Source organism: Nelumbo lutea, chromosome 4 (genome assembly GCF_056320005.1).
Source record: "Nelumbo lutea isolate HS-2025 chromosome 4, American lotus-T2T, whole genome shotgun sequence".
Classification (NCBI taxonomy): Eukaryota; Viridiplantae; Streptophyta; class Magnoliopsida; order Proteales; family Nelumbonaceae; genus Nelumbo; species Nelumbo lutea.
The window spans coordinates 505,403-528,915 of NC_142687.1; the positions used below are offsets into that span (position 1 = coordinate 505,403).

Sequence of the window (23,513 nt, forward strand, 5' to 3'; positions counted from 1 at the left end):
AAGAAAGAGAGGGAAAAAAGAGAAAAGGGAAGGGAAGAAAAGATAAGGGGAAAGAAAGTGGTTTGCTCCCCCTCCCCCCCGCCTTTCAACTAATGTTATGCATCTTTATTCTTCTTAATATAAAAGATTTTTATTAAAAATAAAGAAAAAATGAGATCCCCCTTCCTCTTCATCCTCCTCCCCTCCTCCTAACCCCCCTCCTCTTAAGGAGGCTTACGCCTCCCTGTGTTTGTGAGGCTTATGCCTCATGACTCTAGGTAGTGGAACGCCTCGCGTCACACCTCTGCGCTTTAAAACATTGCTCCAAACCATACTAAACGTGGATGCCTCTTGCATCTATCTAGGATAAATCTACATATAAAATTTTCACGTATTTTCCCTGATTTGGTTTAGGAACAGATCTACAATTGTTGCCTTGCCATTTAATCTCAGTACCTTTTCTAACCTACCCAATCCTTTTCTTAGATTTAAATTACCTCTAAATCCATCCCAATTTTTCTAAACTCGTCATTTGGTTATTGAAGTCATACATAAAGTGGTATCAAAGTAAGCATTCCTGCACCAATTGGCTCCAGAACAAGTGGTCCTACATCAAGATCACTAGTCACATGTGGAAATGTAATGATATTTCTAAATGAGATCTCAATTAAAATGACAGCCTTCCTGTTTGTGTTTGGTGCTTTCTTGGAATATGGGAATGCAAGCAGTATATTTGGCAATTATCTTGTAAGCATGCAAAGATGTGGACTGTATGGCATGGGTTGAAGATAACTCCAAAATTGCTAAGAAGACCTCCTAACCACATGATCTCACTTATTGCTAATGGCATAACATGATATTTTGCATCTATGGAAAACTTCGAAACTGTTCTCTCTTAGAATTCTAGTATCTAGAGTTTGGACATCCTTCTTGATGTGCATGAACATCAGCACATAGCTGGTATGATAAGGAGGGGGGGGGGATTAATCTTGTAAACTGTTGTTAGATGAGAGCAACATGGAATGACACAAACTGGCTAGCCATAGGACAATTGGTGTCTATTCATATGTCATCTCAGATCTGCTTATTTCTCTTTTTTTTTATCAATAACTTCGAAAGAATTTCATTAATCAAAGTACTTTAGGATACAACAAGAAGTTGCAAAAGAAATCAGCTTAGTAAGCTGACCCAGGACAGAATTACAAATGTGCCCAAAACATATATGTTCTTTGAACCCCTTGCTTTGCTAAGCTATCTGCCAAACTGTTGGCAGATCTCCTAACCCATCCCACCTGGATTGACATGTTCCTTGACATCCATTTAAATCTTCTGAAATCATTCTTCAACTGCCATGTCATCCCTTCCCCTTTCTGCAACCATTTTGTCACAGTTTTTGAGTCTCCCTCGATGATCAGTCTATTAATCCCCAACACTTTAGCCTTCTCAACCCCATATGCTGCAGCTAGAAACTCTGCCCTTGCCACATCACCCTCCTCCACAGGACCGGAGTACAGAGCAATAAGGAATCCATTTTCTTCTCTAATGCCTCCCCCCCCTACCTGAAGGGCCTGGGTTACCCACACAACTCCCATCAAAGTTCAGCTTCTTCCAACCTTCTGCTGGAGGGGACCAAGTCTCTAAAAACTGTCGTCTCGTAGATGATGAAGCAGCAATAAGTCCCCAAACCCTGAAAAAGTCTTCGACATTAAAAGCTGAAAACAGCTTCAAGCTTTTTACCTAATGTGCCACCCTCAATGTTATCGTTTCAACTAAAGCTTCCTTGCATTTTTCTTTACTTTCAAATATTCTATCGTTTCTTTCCTCCCAAATGGTCCACAGTATTGCTGCTCTAGTACACCTCCAAAGAATCCTTACCCTCCTTGTCTTACCACTGATATCATTAGGGTTGAATAAACCTTCCACCCTGTCAGGAGAGGAGCACCTGCACCCAAAAAGGGAAGTAAACCAATTCCAAATTAAACTGACAAAAGGGCAAGATATTAGAAGGTGGAAAGCAGTCTCACCAAATAAAACTGATCTGCTTAGTTCTCATTTTGTCATTTCTAGTAATGTCATTCTTTGTCTTAACATCCTTCTCTTGTTTACATTAATTTCTGAAATAACTGTCTTATACAATTCACTTCTTATTCTCCTTGGTTTATGCTGTCAAAATAGTGGTACTCCTCTCCACTTAAACCACCTTGCCCTAACTCTGTGTGCGGCATCATCTTTAATTTCTCCCTCATCATGGATGGCTGATAATGATGGTTATGGTTGGTTGATTCAAAGTATTGGAAGTGATTAGTTTGTGGTTTCTCTCTTTCTTGGATTGATCCACCTTACTTCCTAGGATATACTTTGTCATTGTAGAGATCTTTAATTTCATTGTTGGCAGTCAAACTTTTTTTTTTGAAGAGTAAAAAGGAAAATCTTATTAAAAACAAAAAAGGATCTGAATACAAGCAACAGCCAGGGTGACAATATAGCACCCACTCAGAACAAAATGGCAGAACACAAAATACAGAGACAACATAAAAAAAAAAAAAAGAAATCTCCCTAGCCAAAAGCAACTAATTCATCTCATCCAAACACATCATCTTGCCTGTCTGCTTCCTCATCCCCCTCCTTTGACACTTGCAGTTCAACCTCCCGTTCCTTTTCAGCCTTCTTCAAACCTTTGAACTGTCCCTCTCTTCTTCTATACTATCTTGAATTTGTTTGTAGGGCTAGCACCAATCGGGCCAACCTTTAATCTTGTAGACTTTAGAACATGAACAATACGGAACTTACTTCGGTCTTTGAAACCTTAACTCAACCACCTGATCCTCTTGGTTTGTCTTCCTTGTTAAAGAGGGTTGGTGTAAGCCTATTCCTCCCCGGGTTGGGAGTTTTTGTTGGGAAACTGCTCTGGAAAGAAACCACACAAGTGATCTACTTCAAAGAAAGAGACCCAAGACTTGCATATCTTATCCCTGCATAGATTTATATTCTGCAAAGCTGATGGGGAACTGGTTACCACCTATTAGTATCCTGCCATTATGCTAAAAGTATTTTGGATTGGGACTTTTCCCTTTTCGGGTGTAGGTGGAATACCCGGCTGCATAAGGGCTGTTGTTTTCTAGTCTTTGTGGGGAGAAAGAAACTCAAGAATTTTCTCAGAAAACGAGAGAAGCACTGAAAACATAATTGAGCTAATGCACATAATGGTGGCAGTAGGATGGTAATTGGAGGTAACTCAAAGGTGGTAGTAGGATGGTTACAAGAAGACAAGACTGGAATTTGGAGTTGTAGCAATGAAAGGAAAAAATTTCAAGTAGCTGGCTAAGGACATTGAGATAAAGTACATTTTTAATTCTGTCTTCTGATTTTCTTTTGTACTTAAAATTTCTTAATGATTAATGAAAGTTACTTGTTATTGATAAAAAAAGTCCTTCTTCGACCTATTTCAACCCCAACCCTACCAACAGGAACTTCCATCTTTAGGGTTATCCCCTATGGCAACTATATCAACCACATAGTTGATATGAGTAGTAATTTAGTGTCCTTTGATAAAAAGAGTATGATTAGCTTTTGATTATGTGAAACAACTTGCTAATAACACCCCTAAAACATTTTAAACCAGGTTCTTGGGGAATATCTCAACCCATATTTGGGTTTATTCGGATGAAACGACCCTTGTATAGTTTGTATTTGCAATTGAGTCAAATGGTTTCTTGTTAATCCACCCCATGAGTACGAGCGTAGCCTTTTGCAGCTGATCTGATTTACGTCCTTCCAATGGATTTATCGACCTTATACTTTATAGTAAAGACCCATTTACATGAATAGGATCTTTTTTTTTTCTTTTTCCTTTTTCTTTTAATTTTTTGGAAGACGAACTGGTTCCAAGTATGATTCTTCAGTAAAGCATTCATCTGATCTCATAGTTTTCTTCCACTCGGTGAGAGACAGCTTCTGCAACCTGGTTAGGAATAAAAAGGGGAGTGGAAGAAAGAAAAGCATGATATAATGGGGATAGCTGCTTGTAGAAAAGGAGTTTAGAGATGAAATATACTAGAATATGCTTTACAGAGTAAGATGCACATGGTATGACTTAAAATTGTGATACAGTGGGTTTGGACCTTCACTATAGGTGGTTAATCCTTATCACAATTTACCCCGTAGTTGTTTTGGAAGGTTCAGTGGTACTCCTTAGCTGAAATACCTGATACAATTCTTTCTGGATTGACAACTCTTAGCGTTTGTAAACTTGAGTCTTATAATCTTGTTGGAGATATACTCAGAAAAAGAGATTGATATCTTTTTTGACAATTCATATATTCATCAATGCTTAGAGGTTTGCTATTTTACACATTTCAGGTTGCAGAAATAATTCTACAGGATGGTCATCCATTTGACCTCTCTGTAATTATGCGTCTGGTGACAATTCTGTCAAGTAGAGCACGCGATGAGCTCAAGGGATTCATGTGCTTTGTATGTTGGATATATTCCTTTAAACTTTTTATGTTTCAAACTTGTTCTCATTTGTCATTTCAAAGTTCAGTTGTATTTTAGTTAGATAATGTAATGCATTCTAAAGATGAATATTTCACTTTGACTTGGTTTGTTCCTTTTGTTTCTAATTAATTGAACCTTGCTTTTGGTTATTTTTTGTTCTAGGTTTACAGATCTGTTGCTGAAGTTGTTGGTTCATATTCAAAGTTGATATCTTCTTTTCAGTTTAATGCAAGACCCTTGCTGTAAGAAAATCTTTACTCCTTGTCTAGTTGATATGTTTCATGATAGTTTCCCTCATGGTGATTATGGGCTTTGGCAACACTTTTTATCTATTGTCAGGTATTTATTCTTCACTAATTTGCTACTGGCAGATTATTTTTTGCTGCTGGAATTGCAGAACCAATTTCCTCAAGTGCTTGTGCTTCATCTTTACGTAAGCTCTGTGAAGATGCTTCAGCAGTGATTCATGAACCTTCAGATTTGGAAATTTTGATCTGGATAGGAGAGGTGAAAATATGAATACTATAGATTTCTACTACTGTCAGGTCATTAGGTTTATTAAAGATTTCGATTCCATACTCTGCTAAAAACATGAATAGTGTCGATCTCATTATTCTGGAATTTCTGAATGTGGTTTTCCTATAGCTTATCCCGAATAATTGGGATAAGCTGGTTTCAGGACTAGCCAAATAGTAAATATTCTGTTATTTCTAATTTATATATTTGTTCTTTTGAACCATTCTCATGGAACATGAAAGACAGTAATTATTTTGAAATAAAAATTTTAAGGGGCCATTACTTGGTGTAATTCTAAAATCTATGGCTGGCAAGCATGAGAGCACAGGTTTGAGTATGAGAGGTGGCTGCCTGGTGCAAGACATATAAAAGAAATGGCCAAAGATTGGGGCTTACCAGTTTACCCTTATCAAGATCCCAGATAGCTGGGAGCAACATTGGGTAACATACTTTTTTCATAGGAGAGGTAACTTCTTATAACTGATGTAGGAATTTACTTTATCTAATTTTTGCCTAAGATAGTTATTCCAAAATGACTAGGCCGCCTAAGGGCATCCACTTTTTGCATAGAGAGAATACCAAAATGATTACAGATTACACTGCAAGGATTTTGATTCTGCTAAAATGGGTAGAAGTGGCCATGTAGAAGGCTGGAGGTTATCAGGGTGAGGCTAACTATATTCGCTGCAATTAATTGCTTCTTTTGGGATTTTATTTTGTTTACTTAGCTTGAGTTGCTTGTCTTATATGTGTTTTTTATACTTTCCTTTCTTATTTAACTAGCTTTGAGTTTACTATTAAAAAGATTCACCATCCTAGGACATCCTTGTGGAATTATGTAATTCTAGTTTCTATTCATTCTTCATTTGAAAGTTCGGTTATTTTGTTTACAATAGTTTTTTATCACTTTTTCATGAGAAGGTTGCATTCCTAGTTTCATGCATCCATGTATATGATGAATTCCATCTTCTCAAAGCCATGGTTATATTATTAACTGTCAAGTATGACCCCTTGGGTTTAAAAATTATGACCTTGAAGGACACAAAAATCTTCTAACAGGGTATATGTGATTCCTGATATATTTGGGTGGAATATCCAACCTTGATCATATCTTTTTTATGGTGTCATTGGTTCTTTTTTGTTCTTGCCAAATGCAGCCAATCAAATTTTTTAATGTTCTTTGCTTTGAATGCATACTTCAATAGAAAAGGAAAAAAAGAGACACTGCGTAAGATGCTGCCTGAGATTTTTTTTTTTTTTTTTTTTGATGCAATCCTCATGCTTACACAGATGAATATGGTCCTAGACTATTTTGGATAGAATAGATCTGCAATCCTTAAAGGTGGTTACAGAGTTCACTCATTAATCATAATAAAGTTTCACTCTTTCTTGTTGCCTTTTATTAATTGGTGAGTGGGGAATGGTTAGAGGTGGAGGTGGGAGGATGAATGGGTGGAGATGGGGAAGTTGTGTGATTATGTCCAAGGCTAGTTTGAGTAGGAAAAATGTAACAATTTCATAATGTTTTGAGGTTCAGCATGGGAAGGTGGTGTGATGTTCCATTTTTAGAAGACCTTCATTAGATTTGGAAGTTGAACTATGTCTGAGTTTGCTGGCTAGGTTGCAAGAGGTGGAGGTTAATTTTGAGGGTCCTAATGTGAGGTGGTGGCAGGAATGTAGAAATAGGAAGTTCACAGTGAAATCCTACTAAAAGCTTTGGCAGAAAGACAGGTTGAAAGAGATTCTTTTAGTGTTTTTTGGGGTAACCCAATTCCTCCAATGGTAGAAGCTTTTGGTTGGTTGGTGGCAATTGACAGCTTTCTTATCCAGGCACCACGAACAGTTAAAAAGGATAGGGTACTGCATGGCAAATAGATATGTTGAATTAAATGTTGAAAGCATTATGTGTCTGTTGGTGGTTTGCGACTTCACAAGTTTTGTTTGGGGCTTCTTTTTCCAGCTGTTTAACAGGTGACCAAAGCTGATTTCTGATTTCTGGAAGACGTATGAAATGCAGTAGCAGTTGTTTTCTTGTTGTAATTGTTTGTGTTAGTTTGCAGATGGTTGCTTTATTTGTATTGGGCGATGCCCCAACACCTGTTTAAATTTGTAATCTTTTTCTTTATTAATAAAATTTTCTTTTTTATTGATCTTCAAAAAAAAAAAAAGAAAAGATTTCTCATTGGAGTCATATATTGGCTATAGGAGGTAGATCTCTTCAGAGACATCTTGTTTGATTCTTTTCCATGAATGGAACTCCATAGCTAAGTGTTGGCCTATGAGGAGTGTGACTGCATTGCCTTGGTTCCGTCTGCCTGTAGATATGGTTAAATTTAGTTATGGGAGTGTACAGGGTTTTGAACTCCCCTGAAAACCCTTTGAAATGATAGCCAACCACAGAGAGTACTCGCTACTTTCTTTTCAATCCTGTCTATTGTTCATCTTGTTTCCAAAGTTCCTTGTTTTAGTGCTCCATAATTGCAGCAGTTTGAAACAGCTTATTACATGTTTTTGGACAATCACATTAACTTTAGAATTCCCATTGATTCTACTAACCCCATTACAGATAACCTGGATCTTCCTATTGCTCTTAGAAAAGGGAAGAGAAAGTGTATTGCTCATTGTATTTCACAATACCTATCCTACAATGGATTTTCTCCTTCCTACCGAGCTTTTTTTTCCTCTCTTGACTTTGTATCTATACCCAAGGGTGTCAATGAGGCTCTCTCTGAACCTGAATGGAAGATAGCTATGTAGGAAGAGATGGAAGCTTTAATTTAGAATCAGACATGAGAGATTGTGGACCTACCAGAGGGCAAGGAGATTGTTGGATGCAGATGGGTTTACACGATCAAGTATAAGGCAGATGGAGGTATAGAAAGGTATAAGGCCAGGCTTGTTGCAAAAGGGTACACACAGACCTATATGGTATTGATTACTTAGAGACCTTTGCACCAGTTGCAAAGATGACCTTTGTTCGAATACTTCTTTCTCTTGCTGCTACATACTCTTGGCCCCTGTTTCAACTTGATGTGAAGAATGCTTTCCTAAATGGAGATCTGCCAGAAAAAGTGTATATGGATCTTCCTGCTAGTTTCTACAATTATGTTGAAAAGGGAAAGGTATGTTGACTTAAGAAGTCACTTTATGCCTTAAAGTAGTCTGCCAGAGCATGGTTTGATAGGTTCAGGAAAGCCTTGGTTGCTTTTGTCTACACTCAGAGTCAATCTGACCATACCTTATTTGTGAAGCGAAAGGGATCCTTGGTGTCAGTCCTAATTGTTTATGTGGATGATATTGTTGTCACAGGGAATGACCTAAGTGAGATTGATTGTCTGAAGAAGAATCTACACAGAGAATTTGAAATTAAGGATCTTGGAGAACTTAGATACTTCTTAGGCATTGAAATTGCAAGATCAAAACATGGAATTTTTATCTCTCAAAGGAAGTATGTCTTGGATCTTCTACAAGAAACAAGGAAGCTTGGAACAAAGGCAATTAGTACTCTTATTGATCAAAATTACAGAATTAAAGCATCAGAAGGTGAGCCAGTAAAGGACATTGGGAGATATCAGAGACTTGTGGGGAGGTTGCTATACTAGTGTATGACAACACCAAACATTTCCTCTTCAGTAAGTGTGGTAAGTCAATATATGCATGCTCCACGAGTCCAGCATTGGGAGGCTATTGACAGGATTCTTGCTTATCTGAAGGGACACCCGGGCAGAGGCGTATTGTTTGTTGATCATGGACAGTTGAAACTAGAGGTTTATACAAATGCAGATTGGGCAAGATTCCTTGATGACAGGAGATCTACTTCAGGAGTATGCACCCTTGTTGGGGGTAACCTTGTCTTGTGGAAGAGTAAGAAACAAATAGTAGTGGCAAGATCATGTGCTGAAGCTGAATATAGGGCCATGGCACATGGAGTTTCAGAACTTCTCTGGATCCATTCACTGTTAGAAGAGATTGGTGTACAGGCAAAAGAACCTATGATGTTATACTATGATAGCCAGGCAGCAATCAACATTGCCAATAACCCAGTTCAGCATGACCAGACAAAGCACATTGAAGTGGATACACGTTTCATCAGAGAAAGGGTGACTTCTGGGGAAGTTTGCCTCCCATACATTGCTTCTGATTTGCAGCTTACTGATGTTCTCACAAAAGGTGTTGCAAGGAACAAGCTAGAGCATGACCTACGCAAGTTGGGAATGTGTGACATTTACTCCCAACTTGAGGGGGAGTGTTGAGTTGGGCCGATTTCTAGTTATTTGACCCAGTTATTTAGCTCTTATTTTTTAAGTTATTAAGTTAGGAAGTTGTTGCGCTTTAGGCCCATTAGCTTATGTTTTTAAGTTGTGACTGTTCAGCTACTTTAGTCACCGCCCTACTAATGGCATTCTTGTAATCTCTTATTCTTTTAAGTTAAGTATAAAATATATTGAGGGGTTGGCGGCGAGACCTAATTCAATTCTGGTTGACATCCTACTCTTTCTTTCTTCTCTTTTCTTCTCTACTGCTGAAACTCTTCATCTTCTTCTTCTTTCTCTTCAAAAGGAATTCATATAGATTTCCAAACAGTGATTTCTACTAAGGGCAGATGATTGGTGAAGCAGGCCCTTGTTCAGTGGACGAGCCTGCCCTCAGAAGATGCCACTTGGGAAGACCTCAGTCAGTTGCAAGAACAATTTCCCCATCTTGACCTTGAGGCCAAGGTCGTTCTTAAGGGTGGGGGAGATGATGGACCCCAGGTGGATAACCCACCATCAGGTCACCGGGCCCATACAAGTCAGGAAAGCCAGGCCCACACAGGTTGTGAAGCCCATGCAGCAGCATCAGAAGCACATGCAAGGCATTACGAACCTCCCCTGCGATTTGTTTATAACTGCAGGCCACGTCATAACTTTCCACATGCAGAGCTCAGAACCATGATGTACCGATAAGTGCGAAAGTGTAACTACCTTATTTCCTTCTCTCTTCCTCTTCTTTCTCTCTCTCTCTCTTAATTCTGTTTCTGGAGGAAGGAACTCCCTCAAGGAAGATCCGTCGACTTAGTGTTCACCACTGAGCACCCGAATCTCCAGGATTTCCTAATGAGCAGCAATAAAATTGAATTTATATAACTTCTGGCTGTTGCGAATGACAGCCGTTTGCTATCTCCTCTTAGAAAGCCAGGCGCTATGTGCCACTATTAGATCATCGGCTTTGAAGCCTTGAAACTCCCTGTAGACTAAAACCCAATGAATAATCTTAGAAAATCTGGGCAGTATGTGCTGCCTTCTCATTTGATCATCTGCTGTGACTCCTTGAAACTCCTTGCAGACTAACACTAAATTAATGATTTTATTGGACTTATTTTCAATTTAAGAGTGACAACATGCCTCATTGTTATGTCTTTGTATTTCTGACTTTTTGATACAGGTCTATGTGCCCACTTCCTCCCTTTCCCTGCTGCATAATCCTACCTATGTGACAGATTTGTGGTTCTTTCAGGGTTTGGAGAAGAGGAGCTTACCTTTGGAAGAAGAGGAAGAGGTTTTTAGTGCAATCACGCTGATCCTTGGTTCTGTTGCCAACAAAGAGCTAAAGAACAAGTCATTGGCTAGATTGCTATCTTCTAGCTATGAGGCTATTGGAAAACTTGTAAGTGTTTGGTAGTTCATAGATTGCTTTTTGCATTTTTTGATGATGTCTTCTTTTTTCAGAGTAGGTGTATTAATAATATATCTGCTGACTAGTTGAGGTTTTCTTAAGTTTTCAACAAAGTTCGCAATGAAATTGGCAGTTGCCACAGACTGGACTTTGTTACTATAATGGTTCTAACTTTCAGGTGGACTTGCAAATCTCTTGATGGATTATAGCAACTTATGTTAACCATTGAAGGATGAAGATGGTATGGGGTTTTTGTGGAATCCTGGAATCTTATTTTAGATCCCATCGATTCTTGAGCTTTCAATTTAGTTGGAACAAAGGGGGAGATAATTCTCAGATGAATCCAAACTTTCATTGGTTGATGGTAGTAATGTCTGCATATACCATTGTAAAAGCATGAATGGTAGTAATGAATGGTAGTAATGTCTGCATATACCATTGTAAAAGCACAGCTTACATTTTCAACATGCACATGAGCAGGTTATACTTACTGTGACAATTGAACTAACTTTCTTTTGTTTTGTTTGTTTATTTAAATATGGTGCATATCTCCCAACTTGTCCCCACCCCCATCTCTCACTGAGACACAAAGAGATGCATACAGACAACACACTAAAGGATGACAATTGCACTTCTAGACTTGGTTATTTTTCAGTTGTATTTCTGCACTGGTCGCAAGAGTAACTAAGTGTTTTTTTTCCTTATTGGATTTGTATATCATCATTATCATCCAATCCCTATACCAACTATATGGAGTCGACTACATGAATCTTATTTCACCATTCTGTTCTGTTTAAAGCCATATTGTTTGTTAAATTATGAGCATTTAAATCATTTCTTACTACCTATACCCAGGTACCCCTACCCCTTTTAGCAGCCTCTTACTTGAAATAGACCACTTGTTCTTGTGGGTGCTGTAGGTGGTCTTCTATGCATGTGATCAAACCATCTTAGTGTACTTTCTCGCATTTTATTATTGGAGCTTCTCCTAGATTCCTTCATATGACTTAATTTCTGACCTCCTTTCTAGTTTTTCCACTCATCCATCTCAGCATACACATTTCTGTTGCACTAATTTTTTGGGGCATGTTGTTTCTTGACTGCCCAACACTTTGCTCCAAACTTTACTCTTGGTGGAGGGGTGACCATCAAAAATTTTATTAAAAGGATAAAAGGAAGCCTAGGAGGGGGAGGGGGACATAAAAACCATACCCCTCAATAAAAGCTACGCAGCGAGGATTCCGGCTCATAAGACACATACAAGCAAAAAGCCATTTGGAATCAATGAGACAAGAAAAAACTTATCTAACTCATAAATAAGACCTACTTCATTTTATGCAAAATGTTGTGAAATATAGAAGGAGAAAAGAAGAAGATTTTCTTTATTGATGATTCAAAAACATATTGAGCATACACCTTAAATAAGAAAAGATAGGAGAGACAAACTCCTAGAATTTCTCTCAATCAAGGATTGACTAAATCTTTCCCTTAATCCTAGGATCTGACTTTCCTAAATTTATTCAAATCTAATCTTTCCTAAATTTGTTCAAATCCCAAATCATATCTTTCTTAATTTGCCGCAAATCATGTCTTTCTTAATTTGCCGACGCTCCCCCTCAAGTTGGCGCAAGGATATCTATCATGCCCAACTTGCTAACTTGAAGTTCAAATGGCTATCTCAACAAGCCCTTAGTTAAAATATCTGCAACTTGTTGTGTGGTTGGTACAAACGGAGTGCAGATTATTCCTTCTTCAAGTGTCTGTCAATCTCAACATGTTTAGTCCTGTCATGTAGAACCGGATTATGAGCAATATTGATAGCTGTCTTGTTATTACAATATAGTTTCATAGGAAAGCTCACTAGTATCGTGAGATATGCCAGCACCCTCTTTAGCCAAAGAACCTCACACACTCGTTGAGCCATTGATCTGAATTCAGCCTCAACACTACTTTTAGCAACTACACTTTGCTTCTTGCTTCTCCAAGTAACTAAATTGCCCAAAGAAATGTGCAGCACCCTAAAGTTGACCTTCTATCAGTGATCGAGCCTGCCCAGTCCGCATCTGTATACACCTCAACCCCTCTCTTCTCATTTTTCTTGAAGAAGAGTCATTTTCCTGGTGTGCCTTTTAGGTACTTAAGAATTCGATACACAGCTTCAAGATGTTCTTCGTACGGGGAGTGCATAAATTGACTCACCATGCTCACGGCGAAGGCAATATCAGGACGTGTATATGACAAGTAAATCAATCTTCCTACCAGCCTTAGGTATCTTCTTGTATCTACCGGAACCCCATCTTTAATTTCTCCAAATTTAGTATTAACTTCTATCGGAGTGTCTAAAGGTTTTCATCCACTCATTCCAATTTCTTTCAAGAGATCTAAAATATATTTTCGTTGCGAAACCACAATGTCCTTCTTTGATCTTGCCACTTCCATTCCAAGAAAGTACCTTAGCTGGCCTAAGTCTTTAATCTCGAATTCCTTGGCTAGGCTCTGCTTTAGTCTGCTCGTCTCTTCAATATCATCTCTAGTCATGATTATGTCATCAACATAGACAATCAGAATTGAAACCTTGCTTTTGGTGGATCTTTTTGTGAAAAGAGTATGATCAGATTGTCCTTGACTATATCCTTGACTTTTGACGAACCTTGTGAATCTTTTAAACCAGGCTCTAGGAGACTGTTTAAGTCCATATAGAGATTTTTTTAGCTTGCATACCTTAGTTCCAAACTTCTCAGTGAAACCAGGTGGAGGCTCCATATATACTTCTTCTTCCAAGTCTCCATTCAAAAAAGGCATTCTTCACATCCATCTGATTCAGTGGTCAATCAAGATTAGCTGCAACAGATAAGAATACTCAGAGTAGTCTACTCCATATGTCTGAGTAAAGCCTTTCACTACTAGGCGAGCCTTGTATCTCTCCAATGATCCATATGAGTTGTACTTCAGAGTGAACACCCATTTACAACCAACAACTGTCTTTCCATCCGGCAGGTCCACTTTCTCCCAAGTAGCATTCTTTTCCAAAGCTCTCATCTCCTCAAAAACAGCTTCTTTCCACTCAGGAACATTTAGAGTCTCCTGGATACTGTTAGGAATGGATACACTAGACGCTTGTGAAATAAAGGTACAATATGAAGGTGAAATATTTTTGTAAGATACAAAATTTGATAGAGGATGTTTTGTACAAGACCTAACACCCTTCCTGAGAGCAATGGGAAGATCAAGCTGACTGGAAGAATTAGAATTTTCTAGAGGAATATTTTCAGGGATTTTTGGAGAATTATCATGAGTTTCATGATCCAACCTTAGATCAGATTCTTGTTGATGTTGCGGAATAGTGCCTCTCCTTTTTTGTGCTAGATATTCCCTTGAATATACAAGGCCTTTATACTGTTTCGCACGCATCTTTGTTGTTTCAGCCTTTTCATTTTGAGATGGCATCACCAAAGGTTGTTCATTTTCAATATTTAATTCATTTGTTTCCACTAATTTTGTATTTTCTGCCTCGTTTCTTTCAGTGACTGATTGTGAGGAACATCACTATGGACAAATTCAACCATTAAATCAGAACCATCTAAAAAACCATCTTCACTAGTGTTGCTCTCCCCCTGAAGATGGGTGTTGTTGTAGTACGGGGTTCCTTCAAAGAATGTGACATCCATAGTAAAGAAGAGACAGAAAGATATGAAGAATGGGATGTTTCTTTATGCTTCTGTACATCGAAATTTATAGCTCTCTCTAGGAAACAAACTAGGTAACAAATCTCCCTAATTAAAGGATACAAACTAGGTAACAAATCTCCCTAATTAAAGGGAAGATAAAGTTGATTCCTAAAAATTTGTACAGCTCACAAATCTCTCAACTACTTAAAATAGCACAAAATCAAATATAATAAATAATTACAGAAATCTTCCAACACTCCCCCTCAAGCTGGCATGAATATATCACTCATGGCAAGCTTGCTAACTAAGTTCTCATACTGCGCCCTAGGAAGCCCTTTGGAGAGAATGTCTGCTACTGGGCTCGTGGTGGGTATGTAGGACATGCATATCACACCACTATCTATCTTCTCCTTGATGAAATGTTTATCCACTTCTACATGCTTTGTTCTATCATGTAGAACTGGATTATGAGCTATGGAAATAGCTGCCTTGTTATCACAATAGATTTTAATAGGTGTTGGTGTAGGAACCTTCAACTCTTCTAGGAGCCTTTTGATCCATAACACTTCACAAAAGCCATGTACAACAGAGCGGAATTCTGCCTCTGCACTACTCCTTGCTACAACACTCTGTTTTTTGCTTCTCTAGGTGACCAAATTCCCTCCTACCAAAGTGCAGTAACCTGAAGTAGATCTTCTATCATTTATATCACCTGCCCAATCTACATCTGTGTAGGCTTCGACTTGGAGATGACCCCTATTTTTGAACAAGAGTCCTTTCCCCGGAGTTCCTTTCAAATATCTCAAAATCCTGAACACAACTTCAAAGTGAGTAGGTCCAAGTGAATGCATAAACTGACTTACTACACTTACTACAAAGGCTATGTCAGGTCTTGTGTGCGACAAATAGATTAGTCTTCCAACCAAACTTTGATAACGTTCTCGATCAACCACCTCATTTACTGTTACTGCTTTTAACTTCATATTTGGGTCCATTGGAGTTTCTGTGGCTTTACAACCTGTCATCCCTGTCTCCTTAAGCAAATCAAGAATGTATTTGCGTTGGTTGATAAAGATTCCCTCCTTGGACCTTGCAAACTCCATTCCGAGAAAATATTTAAGTTTTCCCAGGTCTTTAATGTCAAATTCAGCCTCAAGCTTATTCTTCAACTTGTTGATTTCAAATAAATCATCCCCAGTCATGATAATATCGTCTACATACACTATCAAAATAGGTATTTTACCTTCGGTGGAGTGCTTGAAAAATAAAGTATGATCAGCTTGACTTTGTGAGAAGTCGTGCCGCCTTATTGCATTCCCAAATCGTTCAAACCAAGCTCTTGGTGATTGCTTTAGCCCATATAGGGATTTTTTTAACCTGCAAACTTTGCCTCTTCCAAGACTTTCTTCAAAACCTGGTGGTAGGTCCATATATACTTCTTCCTTTAGGTCTCTATTCAAGAAAGCATTCTTGACATCGAACTGACGAAGTGACCAGTTAAAATTAACTGCAAGGGAAAGAAGTATTCTGATAGAATTAATTTTAGCAACAGGAGCAAAAGTCTCTTGGTAGTCTATACCATGAGTTTGGGTAAATCCTTTTGCTACAAGTCTTGCTTTGTATCTCTCCACACTTCCATCAGCCTTGCACTTTACTGTAAACACCCATTTGCACCCGACTGTCTTCTTGTCATGGGTAGATCAGTATTACTCCATGTATTACTCTTTCTAAGAGCATTCATCTCTTCCATCACAGCTAACCTCCATTTCGGATCATCTAATGCTTCCTGAACAGTTCTTGGCACATACAGATTAGAAATCCTAGACACAAATGCTTTATGAGTATGTGATAATTTCTCATATGACAAGTAATTTGCAATAGGATGTTTTGTGCAAGTTCGGGTACCTTTTCTTAATGCAATTGGAATGTCAAGATCTAAAGGAGACAGATTAGGCAAATCATTAGATAAAGATGGAATAGGGGTAGAAGGATTACTCTGAGTTGTAGGATCTTCACTCGGCAAATTGGATTGGACTTTTGCTGTAGGAACAACTGGAACAGTAGTACTTTTGTGAAACCTCTTCCTGGTATAAAACTGAAGCTCAGGATGAGGATTGTGATCCGTTTGAAGTACTTCTCCCCCTGTCTCTGATAACGTAGTATCTGGCAAATTTGGATTAAGAGTACCATCACTAGGTTCCATTCTTTCAACAATTGTTTCTGAACCTTGCTTATCAGAATTAATCAAAGGTATAAATTCTTCTAGAATAGGTAAAATTTCCCAAAAATTATCTTCCTTACTTATGTTCTCCCCCTGAAGAGAATTTTTTTGAAAGAAAGGTTGGTCCTCAACAAAGTGTACATCCATACTCTCAAAAAATTTCTTTGTAGGATTAAAGCATTTGTACCCTTTTTTATTAGATGCATAACCAAGAAACACACATTTTTCAGCTTTTGGATCCAGTTTTGATCGAAAAACATTTGGTATATACACATAACAGACACAACCAAACACTTTTAAAGGAAGATCTGTAGTTATTCGAGATGTGGGAAAACAATTTTTCAGATTCTGTAAAGGAGTTTCATATTTTAAAACTCGAGATGGCATTCTATTTATCAGATAACATGCAGTTAGGAGAGCATTTCCCCAGAGATATTTAGGTACATTCATAGAAAACATGATGGCTCTAGCTACCTCAAGAAGGTGCCTATTTTTTCTTTCAGCAATTCCATTCTGTTGTGGTGTGTCACGACAAGTTGATTGATGGATAATACCTTTTTCGGTTAGAAATGCTCCTAAGTATTTGTTAAAGTATTCAGTCCCATTATCTGATCTTAGAATACCAATTTTGGTTTGAAATTGATTTTCAATCATTAGGAAAAATTCTTTAAATCTTTGTTCAACCTCTGATTTCCTTTCCAACAAGTAAACCCAACATCCCCTTGTATGGTCATCAATAAAAGTCACAAACCATTTTTTTCCAGAAAGTGTGTTAACCTTAGATGGGCCCCAAACATCACTATGTAACAAATAAAATGGTTTTGAAGCAGAATAAGGTTTTATTGGAAATAAAGCACGATGATCTTTAGCCAAATGACAAGACTCACAATGAAGTTTTGACCAATCAAGTCCTTTAAACACTTTAGGAAACAAATGTTTGAGATATGGAAAACTAGGATGCCCTAATCTTCTATGCCATAATATAACTTGATTACAAACAGGGATTGAACTCGTACTACTTAAACCATGAACTTTTTTATTACCAGTAGAGGTTTCATCAAAGTAGTAGAGTCCATTTATCTCTCTAACAGTTCCAATCGTCTTCCCTGAGTTCTGGTCCTAAAAAACACGTGGAAGGAAGAAAAAGAATGGAGCAGTTAGTATCTTTCGACAGTCTGCTGACAGAAAGAAGATTGCAGGCAAGTTTTGGAACATGTAAAACAGATTTCAGAGTAATTTTTTCTAAAATTTTAATGTTTCCTTTGCCTGCAATAGATGAAAGACTACCATCAGCTATTCTCATTTTTTCAATACCAGAACAAGGATAATAGGAACTAAATAGGTTAGAGCAACTTGTCATATGATCGGAGGCCCCTGAATCTATGATCCAAGGGCCGGATTTTCCTAGAATTGAGAATGCCAAAGAATTGCTACCTGTTTGTGCCATAGACCTGATAGGAGTATTAGGTGACGAATAAGATTTTAGAAGTTTAAGTAGATGATCTATTTGCTCTTTGCTGAATGGGGATGATTCAACCTCGTTTGTTGTAGGTATATTCTGTCCACCAGGTTTGTTCACCCTCCAATTGGGTGGTCTCCCGTGCAGTTTGTAGCAATTCTCTCGGGTATGGCGAGGTTTCCCACAGTAGTCACAGCATAGGTTTTTCGTGTCTCCAACCCGCTGGTTTTGGGTTGACTTTCGACTGACTTGGGCCTCGGAAATAATCAGGGCTGACTCTTCCACAGGTCTGGTTGTACCTACAGCCTTCTTTCCAAGCATCACTTGTCTCCGGCTTTCTTCTCTACGTACTTCTGCAAATACTTCACCAATTGGGGGCAGAGGGTTTCTTCCAATAATTCGGCCATGAACCTCATCGAATTCAACGTTTAAACCTGCAAGAAACTTGAAGACTCGGCCAACATTCACCATCTTCTTGTGATAATTGCAGTCATCGGGTGACTTCCACTCGTAATCGTTGAATAAGTCCAGGTCCTGCCAAATTCTCTTAAGAGAATTAAAATACTTAGTCACAGAGTTCTCACCTTGGCGAATATCTCCGAGTTGTAGAGTTAATTCGTACACTTGGGATTGATTCCCCAAATCAGAGTACATCTGTGAGACATTGTCCCATAATTCCTTGGTTGTAGAATAGCAGAGATAATTTGCACCTATCTCTTCAATCATGGAGTTAACCAACCAAGTCATCACCATGGAATTTTCAGCATCCCAAACAGCATAGGCTGGATCCTTCACATCAGGCTTCTTCGTGTCTCCTGTGATATAGCCAATTTTCCCTCTCCCTTTGAGATACATGCGAACAGATTGTGACCACTAGAGAAAGTTGTCACCATTTAGTCGGATTGTAGTGATCTGAATAGAGTGATTTTCCGGCAGATTCCGGACAATCTGGGGCTCAGGATGAGAAGGCTGAGAACTGGACATGACTTCAGACATTTTTAGGGATAGAAATGCAGAAACAAACCCTAGGTCTTTTCAGCTCTAATACCATAAAGAAGAGACAAAAAGATATGAAGAATGGGATGTTTCTTTATGCTTCTGTACATCAAAATTTATAGCTCTCTCTAGGAAACAAACTAGGTAACAAATCTCCCTAAGTAAATGATACAAACTAGGTAACAAATCTCCCTAATTAAAGGGAAGATAAAGTTGATTCCTAAAAATTTGTACAGCTCACAAATCTCTCAACTACTTGAAATAGCACAAAATCAAATATAATACATAATTAAAGAAATCTTCCAACACATATAAACATCCTTTTCAAAACTCGATCAAAGCATTTGTACCCTCTTTGATTAGTGGGATAGCCTACAAAAAATACATTTATGTGCTTTTGGATCAAGTTTTGAACGTTTAGGATCATGGTTATGAACAAAGGCCATACTTCCAAAAATTTTTAAGGGAATATTTGTCACTAGTCGAGAGTTTGGAAAACGGTCAATGAAAACCTGTATGGGTGTTTTAAAATCCAAAATTCATGTAGGCATTCTGTTAATCAAATAAGTGGTTGTTATAACATCTTCTCCCCAAAGACACTTAGGAACCTTAGTTTGAAAACTTAGGGCTCTAACGACTTCAAGGAGATGCTTGTTTTTCCTTTCAGCCACCCCATTTTGTTGAGGTGTATTATTACACGAACTTTGGTGTACAATTCCTTTCTCAGCAAAAAAAAATCCCTAACACATTGTTAAAAAATTCCTTTCCATTATCACTTCGAAAAATTTTAATCTAAGTCTGAAATTGTGTTTGAACCATGTTATAGAACTTTTTTAACACAATTTCAGCATCAGATTTCTCTTTTAAAAGGAAAACCCAAGTTACCCTAGTATGATCATCAATAAAAGTAATGAACCAACGTTTTCCAGAAAGAGTTGTTACTCTAGAAGGGCCCCAAGCATCACTGTGAATCTTGGTAAATGGTTTTAATTTTTTATATGGTTGAGACTGAAAAACAACACGATGATGTTTTGCTAATTCACAAGATTCACACTTGAAAACTGAATGATTTTTGTTCATGAATAACTTGGGAAATAGATGCTTTAAATATTGAAAGCTAGGATGACCTAATCGATAATGCCATAACAAAACATCACTGTCACTAGAAACAGAGATAGAGCTGAAACAAGTCTATCAGTCTTGCCTTCCAAAGGTAGATCCTTTATTAAAGAGGTAGAGACAACCATCTTGTTTAGCACCCCCAATCATCTTCCCCGAGGTTAAATCCTGAAATTCACAACAAGAAGACCAAAAATTAACTCGACAGTTATGATCAAGGGTAAGTTTGCTGACTGATAAGAGATTGTATGATAGGTTAGGAACATGCAGAACATCTTTGAGGTTTAGAGAAGGAGAAATAAGTGCAGTCCCTTTCCCAGCAACAACAAAGGAACCATCAGTGGCACCTAAATCTAGTATCCAGGAGCCATTAGATTTGGTACAAGCAATGGCTGCAATGAAGAAATTACCTGACTGAGCTAGAGAATAGGATGGGTTAGAGTTTCTTAACGATTGAGATTGAAGCATTTTATATAAGTGCTCTATTTGTTCCTTTGTGAAAGGAAAAGACTCTGAGGATGACTGCTGCTCTGGATCCGAGTTGCTTACTTGAAGTGCGCAGACATCTTCCCCTGACTTGTTGTCATTGCTTGATTTTTTCTTCCAACCTGCCAGTTTCCCGTGCAGCTTCCAGCAGGTTTCCCGAGTATGCCATGGTTTTCTACAATGATCACACCAAGGCCTCTGCTTTCCTCCTCGTTTATCTTCGTCTAAGTCTGCACCCCGGGCCACAAGAGCGGACCCTTCATTCTCTGTTTTTGTTTCACTAACATTCTTTAACATCACTTGTCGTCGTGCTTCTTCTCTACGCACTTTTGAAAAAACCTCTCTTATAGTAGGCAAGGGCTTTCGTCCTAAGATACGTCCCCGAACCTCATCGAGTTCTTTGTTCAAACCAGCCAAGAAGACAAAAACCCGGCCTCTATCTTCTTTTTGTACCGAGTACTGTCACTAGGACTTTCCCATTCTTCTTCTTCAAATAAATCCAACTCCTGCCAAACAGCCATCATCTCATTATAATAGGCTATTACTTCACGTTCACCTTGTTGCATCTTCCACATTCGGGTATTCAGTTCAAACAGTTGTAAATGATTGTCCAAATCTGAATAGGTTTCCCTAACAGCTTCCCACATGTCGCAAGCCGTCGGCAGAAACATGAATGGTTTTCCAACCACCGGATCCATAGATTTGATCAACCAGGCAGTAACCATAGAGTTTTCAGAATGCCACTGCATGTACTTTAGATCATCAGTGGCTGATGGTTTCACTTCGCCATTCAAGTAGCCAAGTTTCCCTTTGCCGTCAATCACCAACCGCACGGACTGAGACCACTCAAGATAATTTTTTCCATTCAGTTTGTGAATGGTAATTTGAAGGGAATTCTTAGAAAGAGAAATAGTTGCGGCTGAATACCTCCCTCTGAAGACGTCACACCACTGGTAGCATCTGAAGATGCTGAACCTGAGCCAACCATGGCGGCCTTAAAATTCATGATCAAACCCTATGGCTCTGATACCATGTTGCGAAATATAGAGGGAGAAAAGAAGAAGATTTTCTTTATTGATGATTCAAAAATATATTGAGCATACACCTTAAATAAGAAAAGATAGGAGAGACAAACTCCTAGAATTTCTCTCAATCGGGGATTGACTAAATCTTTCCCTTAATCTTAGGATCTGACTTTCCTAAATTTATTCAAATCTCAAATCATATCTTTCTTAATTTTCCGCAAAGCCTGTCTTTCTTAATTTGCCGACACAAAATAACCCGAATCTGACTAGAGAGATCCTCTTGATTATCAAAAAAAGCAATGGATCTCAAATTACAAGGCACATTGGCAAGAGCATCAATCAATATTTTCCCTTCACAGAAGGTATGTTCCATAATAATCCACATGCTGGCCATGATATCATCTATATTAGCCTGCCAATACCAATGATAATTAGGGAGATCTGAAGATAATAATCTGGACTTACAACTGTTTTATAGAATTTTCCTTTTTAACCTAGGTGGTGTTTGCCTAGCACAAAAGACTCTGATGAACCTGTCCATTTTTCCCATCCTGTTCTAATTTTATAGGCAACATTTTTCTCAGTTGTTCCTTTAAATAAGGGCTAAATATTGAACCTTGGTGGAGACCCTTTGTAACTATAATATCTGATGTCTTCCCCATAAGTGTTGTATCATTGGTTGTTGTACCCTCATACATATCCTTTATTAGGTCTTTATACCTATTTGGAACCACTTTTTTTCCATGACCTACCATATCTCTATGGACTCTCTATCATATGCTTTCTCTAGATCAATGAACACCTTATGCAGATCTCTCTTCTCTCTAAACTTTTCTATCAATTGTCTTGAAAGAAGGATAGCTTCCATGGTTGATCATCCTAGCATAAACCCAAATTGGTCTTTGGCATACTTGTTTCATGTCGTAATCTTTGCTCAATTATTTTATGCCAATGTTGTTTAATATTACAGGTGTTGCATCGGATATTGTTCTCGTCTGATTTGTAATCCATTTTCATTTCAACGAATTCAAATATATAGTATAGTAAATGAATCTAATTCTAATCGAAATTGAGGATTCAATTATAAATTGAATCAAATTCGGATAGACTTTGATTTGAATGGTATTATCTGATTTGATTCAATTGCATATTTAATATAATATATTTATGTGATAAATTTTATAATACATATTTATAAATTTGTAGGTAGGTGGGAAATTATGCCCTTCATACAATTTAAATGGCAAAAGCTTTTGGAGAGGATTTTCATAGAAGATAGAACACATGGTTATTAGTGTCTTACTATTTAACAGAACCCAAGAACATAATGACCCTAGACCCTAGTCTATCCGTATGACTGGGAAGACCGAAGGGTTTCTTCACCCTATTTGATGACTAGCCATTGAAAGGATTAAAAAGAGACAAGACAGGGTTTCTTCTTCCAAAATATAAATCCTCTGTTCTCAATGAGCAGAACTATAAACAAGGGTTTCTTCTTCCAAATCTATCACTACTGTGCTCTATCAAGATAAATCCAAATGCCTTCTTCTAAACCCTTTTTTCTTCTTCCATTTCAGCTACCTTATTTCGAAAGGGGTGTGGCAGGGATAATTTAGTTTATTTTCAATTCTCTCGGTTTTGTTCTCCTTTTCTACTTCTCATATCAATTGCTTTCTAGTTTTTCCATTATTTTCTGCTTTTCTCTTCCTGCATTCACTCTGAATTGTTACAAATATTAAGGGCACTACTACAATGTAACGCCCTAGTACTAGTGATATTCCTGACATGACCGTTATTTTCAATCGAAACTGTCCAAACAACAGCCAAAAAAGAATTTTTGCAATCTCATTTTTCAATAAATCCTTATTAAAGACACTGTTTTTGCTGAAATG

At 38.0% G+C, this 23,513-nt stretch overlaps 1 protein-coding gene across 3 annotated transcripts in view; it reads left to right on the forward strand.

Moving 5' to 3' along the window:
• The window catches only part of LOC148853278 (ARM repeat superfamily protein), a 117,002-nt gene that overhangs the window by 68,629 nt on the left and 24,860 nt on the right, over positions 1-23,513 (forward strand). For all 3 annotated transcript variants that reach the window (XR_016112720.1, XM_088983559.1, XM_088983560.1), the window contains exons 13-16: positions 4,339-4,452; positions 4,639-4,718; positions 4,848-4,983; positions 10,489-10,638. Coding sequence is in view for 2 of the 3 variants with exons in the window: in XM_088983559.1 (XP_088839685.1) it covers positions 4,339-4,452; positions 4,639-4,718; positions 4,848-4,983; positions 10,489-10,638 (480 nt within the window). In the remaining variant the exon portion in view is untranslated. The remainder of the gene's footprint in view (positions 1-4,338; positions 4,453-4,638; positions 4,719-4,847; positions 4,984-10,488; positions 10,639-23,513) is intronic.